Source organism: Echinops telfairi, unplaced genomic scaffold, assembly GCF_000313985.2.
Source record: "Echinops telfairi isolate 266 unplaced genomic scaffold, ASM31398v2 ScPeMD7_7469;HRSCAF=8507_0, whole genome shotgun sequence".
Taxonomy (NCBI): domain Eukaryota; kingdom Metazoa; phylum Chordata; class Mammalia; order Afrosoricida; family Tenrecidae; genus Echinops; species Echinops telfairi.
Genome location: NW_022111372.1, coordinates 74,735,827 through 74,742,473, shown reverse-complemented (window position 1 = coordinate 74,742,473; position 6,647 = coordinate 74,735,827). Strand labels below are relative to the sequence as shown.

Here is a 6,647-nt window from a genome sequence, read left to right as displayed (position 1 = left end):
GGGGTTTACCTGCCAGATCCAGATCCTGGCTCCCATAGTCTCAGCCACCCCTTTCAAATGTGACCATCTTCCTGCAGAGGCCACCACAGTCCCTTTCTGGTCACGGGTTGCATGAACCCTCTGAATGGGACTCTCAGCCCCAGGTGCAGTTCCTTCATTCACTTACCTCTCGTCAGCTTCAGGCGAATGTTCTTCTTCACATCATTGAACCAGCCAGGCACTTCTATGCGGCAGCAATACACACCGTCGTCGCCTTCGTCGGTGTTGGAGATCGTCAAGGAAACATCACCTTCCTGTAAATTCCCTTGAAGTCTGTACCTCCTCGACTTTTTTGCCGTCACGTGCGTCCCATCTGTGTGGAGAAGCTCCTCATTGCACTTGGACTTGGGACACTGGCCTTTGCCCCAGCACATGCTGTTCTTGCTTGCGGACCAGGATGGGTATAGGCAGGGCAGTAAAACCGACTCACCCACAAATGCTGTCACAACCACCTCCGATGAGACTTGTGCTAGAAGGAAAGTTGGGAAAACAGGCTGAATAGTAATAAAATCTTGCAACTGCCATGCAGTGAGTATTCCAAGAGGTGTCGACAGGAAGATGAAGTGAGTCATGTGCCTGAAGCATAAACTCTGCGGTGCCCTGAAGTCTAGCTCAATCTCCGTCTCAACAGTAACCGATCTTTTTGTTGGCTTTGACATTCAGATCTTGGTAGCATTCAATAAACTGTTTTTTAATAGTTTAGGATATGAGGAAATGAAGACTCAGGGGCACTGCTGAGGTGGATCTAGGGAATGGTCTAACATGATGGAGTTAGTTGTAGTGAAACTGGAGTGTGGATTGGTGTAGCCACATGTTGGAGGCAATTGAAGAGTTTTTAATTTACATTCAAAATGCAGGTCTCCTAAGTTTGCCCTAGACATTTTGCTTCTTGATCATCCTTACAAAAGTGCCTAGACCAGTAGAGTTTTGCCAATGTTTACTGCGGCTTTCATTCACCCAACTAGCTAACGTTGCCACCACCGAGTCTATGACAGCTCCTAGTCGCTTTACGGGGGACGGAGTAGAACCGCTCTCTGAGTTTCCAAGGCTGAAATCTTTCATTAGAAGTAGGGTAATGATCCATTGACATGTCTTTGCCACTATGCTATGAGCTGCAAAAGGAAATATATTGTGTTGTATTTTTATACAGAAATTTTCTATCTTAATGCTTATTTGTTCTATTTTTTAAATACTTAAGTTTTATTGATATCTAATTCACATACCATACAATTCAATGGTATAAACATATTTAAAAGAGTGATTCAATCATAAATACAATCCATTTTAGAATATTTTCTTCATTCCTGTGCTAATTATTATTACCTACCTATGTTCCCTTAAACTCCCCTGCCAGAACGCTAAGAAACTATTCATGGTCACTCTCTCTAGAGATTTACCTATTCTGGGAACCATATAAAGAAACACATACAAACTCCTCAACAACAACAATAAGGAAATAAACTACAGACAAACCTCAATCCAAAAGAAAGTGGAAAATAATAAGATCTAGAATGAATTAAAAATAAGTCAAAAGGGAGAACAAACAATAAGGTATTACATTTAACCTACCTACTTCTACATTAATCCACTTTCCAATTCATTCTGATAGCAAAGCTGTTCACATCCCCCGTCAATGATCAGAGGAGATTCTCTAGAGGCTTAGTCCACAAGGGGACCTGCAAATGGATTCAGGGATTCTGTTCCTTATGGGAGTAGAAATGTTCATCTTTCCCTTGCAGAGTAGCTGGTGGGTTGGAACCATTGACTTTGCTGTTAGTAGCCCAAAGCATAACTCACTATACCCCCAGAGCTCCTTTTTTCATACATAGGTGACTTTTTTCTTCAACTGACATTGAGTCTATTTTGACTCACGACAACCCTATGTGTGTCAGAGTAGAACTGTAGCCCGTAGGATTTCAATAGCTGACTTTTCAGAAGTAGATCACTAGGGCTTTCTTCCAAGGCCTATGTGGGTAGTAGAGTGGTGAGCAGTGAACAAATTAAGCATTTGTATCCCCCAGGAACTCTAATATCTGTGAATGGGACAATGGGACAGTCCATCTTTGGGAAGGCTAAACCATGGCCCCCTCATGGCCTAGAGTTCTATGTCCATGGGGGATGCAATTAGATACAATCCTATGGATTCACGTGAAAGTCATCAAGTCATTAAGATCTGAAAAGGGCATTGTCTCCTTATAGGACAAGATAAAAATCTCTAAAAAAACATCAATGCTCAAGAGTCAAACTACAGTGGTTTTTCTTCCCAAACTACAGTGTTTTATATAAGCTTGCTCCCTTAAAAATGATACCAAGGACAGGGATGGTTTTTATTCAGCAGCAACGGGACACTGTGCTCCAAGCAGGAACGAGGCATTATAATACAAACCACTGCTGTCCTTCAAGAGCCTACAGAGAATTCAGGGAGATGGGGCAGCTAGGGGAGCAAGGGACCACTAGGTTACAAGTTCTCTGATGGGAAATTGCAGGGGATCTGGGAGCTCTGGAGCTGAGCAGTGGGCTGTGGTTGGGCAGGAAAAGCCTGACTTCAGTGGAGACCGGAGGATGTGTGTTATCAGAGAGGAAAGAAACACAGAGTATCTTAGAGGAGTAGACGGAAGAAGTGACATTTAATTTCACTGGATTGCCGGTGTTTCATCGTGCAGGAAATTTGAAACATTTATAAGTAAATATTGAGGACTTCTAAAACAACAAGGGACATTAACTGTTGTCTGGTCCTAGACTGCTAAAATTGATCTCATCCCCATGCAGCAGAGCAAAACAAAAACTAATCTAGACATTTCCTAAAGTTAGAGATTAGTGACCACGAGGCAGCCGCTGCTCAGCCCATTACACTGGTCTCTCTCCTATAGGGAAGTCAACGAGTGTAGGAGGTCAAAACCAAGGATGTACATCTGCACCCCAAAACCTGATGACACAGTGCAGCAAAGAAATCTCAAAATCTCACCTGGAAGCTGTACTCACCACAAGACAGAACAACCAACCAACCAACAAAGAGAGCAGGAAGAATTATAATAATGATATCCTAAAAAACAAATTCCCTGTAGTCTCACTACAAGGGAAATTTCTTTCCCCTTAATTTAACCTTTATTTTACTTATCCCTACTTAAATTGTCCTTTTTGATACGAGCACAAATTCCTGTGACCCTAAAAGCAGTTTCTAGATAACCCCTGTGTAAAAAGGCAAAAGAGAAGGTGGCACACGAACTAAAGCATCTTCTCCACAACAGTGACCTACTTAAAACCAACCCATTTTAGACTAGTCCATCAACAATTACGAGGAAGAAAGAATGGGCAGATAAGGGAGCAGGAAATTTGAGCTCGGGAAAAGAAACAAACAGGATACAATTAAAGAGAATGTTATCATCTTGTGATAAATTTGATTAATGTCATAAATTGTGCGGAAATTATCAAATATGAACTTAACTTGCAATGCAGGCACCAAAACTCAGATATATATATACACATACGTGCGAGTATACACACACAAACATATAGATAGAGATGGCAAAGGAGAGACTTTCCAAAGCAGGAAAGAGATGAAGGATCAAAAACAAACAAAACCCTTACTGTCATTGAATGGATTCTGACTCATAGCAATTCTGTAAGACAAGGGGGAACTTCCCCGTGTGGATGTGACTCTTCATGAGAGTAGAAAACCTCGTCTGTCTCCTGTGGGGCTCCCGGTGATTTGTCACTGCTCACCTGGTGGTTAGCAGCCTACCAGGACTCCTTGAGAGGAAGGATGGAGAAGGGCCAAGAGGCAGAGCGGTCAGCATCCAGTAGGCATCAACAACAGCCAACCCACTTCTGGCAAGTTAATTCTGATTCATAGCAAACTCATAGGACAGAGAAGACCTGCTCCATAGGCTTTCCAAGGCTGTAAATCTTCACAGACACACACTAACTCATCTTTCTCCTGTGGAGCAACTGGTGGGTTAAAACTACTGACCTATCGGTTATCCTGCTAATGCTTAACCCACAAGGCCACCAGGGCTCCTTCACTCATTCACTGGCATCTAGTTCATGCTGACTCATAGCAAACCTATCAGACAGGGTAGAACTTCCTTCGTAAGTTTTTGAGGCTGTAACTGTAACTATTTATGGAATTAGAACTTATTTTCTCCCAAGGAGCAGCTGGTGGTTTTGAACTGCTGACCTTATGAATTGCAGCCCAACGCATAGCTACCAGGGCTCCTTACTAAACCCAAATCACTGCATGGAAATCTGTCACAGAAGAGCAAGCCCTCCATAGAAGGCTCCAGACACTTACTCAGATACAGCTGCCCCAACTCAATCAACAGCCAGAGAAGGAGAGACCCTTTGGACATTTTGACGGTTGGCAGGACCCAGGAGTTTGCTTGTCTGTCCCAAGCCTATTTCTTATACTGCGTTAATGCTGACAGGGCGGGACCTTTTAGTTTCATTTCTCTTTTAGTCTCATAATCTTCCCTTTCCTCCCTTCTGAATGCCCTCCCTCATTTTGGAATGTAAGATAAATGTGCTGAGCACTTTTCTCATGGTCACTTGCTGTGTGTGTGTGTGTGTGTGTGTGTGTGTGTGTGCGTGTGTAAAATAGTGTGGGCAGACATGTACCTCTCCACTCTTGCACAGAGGTAGGTTGTATGTGCATGAGCATCCACATATGTGAGCGTGTGGATGCGCACATGAAAGGTGAAAGAGAACACTACGTAGCTTGAAAAAAATACAAGTAACTGTCCACACTGTCTCCATGTGGATGCCTCATGGGAACCAAATGAAAGACCAGAATTTGGCTCCACTCCATTCTGGGTTTTCCCTCCATGTGACCTTGGTCTCTGATAATAGAGAAAGAAAAGCAGGAGTGTAATCGGCAGTCACATAAGCCAAAAACTCCATTAGCGTTTATCAGGCATGGGAAGAAAGGCTTTATAGAGGAAGCACACTGTGGTTTGCAATAAAAGTGCAAGGACAGACTCAGGCACCAAACAGACCCAAGGTCTAGTCCCAAAGCCACCAATAAGTGAAGGTATTTGCTGGAGAAGAGCCCAACCGATTGTGGATGAGCCTTATTGCAGGCTAGATGATGTGCATGGGCAGCCCCTCTGAGCTCCAGAGTTTCAATGATATTCTCAGCACCATAGACCAAGTCACAGGATGAATCAGATCAATGATCACCAGCCAGATGGGTTTCTTAAACAAGATCTTATCAACATCTTTATATTTGAATGTTAAGTTGTATGACAGGCACTGAGTGTATTATCTAAGCCTCATAACCCTAAGAAATAGATAATATAATTTTTCTCATGGAACAGATGTGAAAAATTAAATGTAGGTTGATTAAGTAAATTACTCAGGACCCAAAGTTAAAGCATTGTAGAAACAGGGCTTAAATATAGGACAACATGATTCCAAGACCCTGGATGATAATCATTACACTCTCTTTGACCTGTGACCCATAGGTTAATTCAGCCATTCAACCAAGCCTTACTGTGGCTAGCCCTGCTCTAGCCCCAGAAGAGGAATTTGAGGATACAAGAATGCTCTAAGTTTAAATTTTATTTAAAAATCCTATTTGATTTAAATCATCTAAGGAAGACTCAAGCATTCACCATTGCTCACAACAAAGCTCTCTATGAAAATATAAATACTAGTGAGATTGAGGACTGGGGTGGGGGTGGGGGTCTGAAAAGCATGGAATGGGAGTGAAACCCAGAAAAGAAAGTAAAAGGATTCTCACACTGTCTTTTCACTGAATGTCCACTGAACTGTGAGCTCTTTCTCCAGCCCCACTCCCAGGAATCTAAGGGATGTAATCCCTGAATAAAATGCATAGCCCCAATAAAACACATATAGATGCATACATATTGATATTTGCATGTCACTCAGCAATGTCACCCATCACTGGTTAGTGAAGTGCCACTAGTGATGATCCTCACACTCACACTCAGAGCTTGTCATTTGTTTTTAATGTGTCAAAGTTATATATCAATAGACAACCAAAACAACTAAAAGTCACCAAACATCTGAAAAGAGTCCACAACATGAAAAAGAAAAAGAACGGAAAAGAGCCAGCCAACAAAACAAAAACAAAACACGGAGACTACGGAGAGAGCAGAAGTAAACTTAAAATGCTAACATTCTCCTAGAAAGGAAAGATTTCACATTCATTGGAAAGAAGACAGAGGCTATCAAAACAGGAAAAAAATCACAGAACAGAAAGGAGCTCTTGGAAATTTAAAATTATAATATCCTCCACAGAATGTTAAGATTTGTTTTAATAGAGTTAATTTTCTATAAAGCATAACAAAAATTCCAAAAAATGGAAAATAGGGAGGTAGGGAGTGGAGGGGCACAGAAACAGACCAAAACTTACAAATTCCCATTTATAAATTCCAGATGATTAGCAGTGTTTGAGAATATTCATATAGAAATGGGAGGGAAGTAATTATGAAATAAGTAAGAAAGCAATTTCTCATTACTAAAAGACACATGTCTCTGATTGGGAAAGCCAACCAAATATTCACTCCACATGAGTAATAAAACCCTCTACAAAAAGGTATATTATGAAATACCACAACATCAGACTAAATAAAAGATATTAGGATTCC

At 41.6% G+C, this 6,647-nt stretch overlaps 1 protein-coding gene across 1 annotated transcript in view; it reads right to left on the bottom strand.

The window, feature by feature from the left end:
- Positions 1–4,388, bottom strand: part of TIMD4 (T cell immunoglobulin and mucin domain containing 4) — a 66,384-nt gene extending 61,996 nt beyond the window's left edge. Inside the window, exons 1-2 of the mRNA XM_045284705.1 lie at positions 4,331–4,388; positions 167–508 (exon numbers count right to left, since the gene is read on the bottom strand). Of these exons, the coding sequence (XP_045140640.1) occupies positions 167–508; positions 4,331–4,388 (400 nt within the window). The remainder of the gene's footprint in view (positions 1–166; positions 509–4,330) is intronic.
- Positions 4,389–6,647: the final 2,259 nt, after the last annotated feature.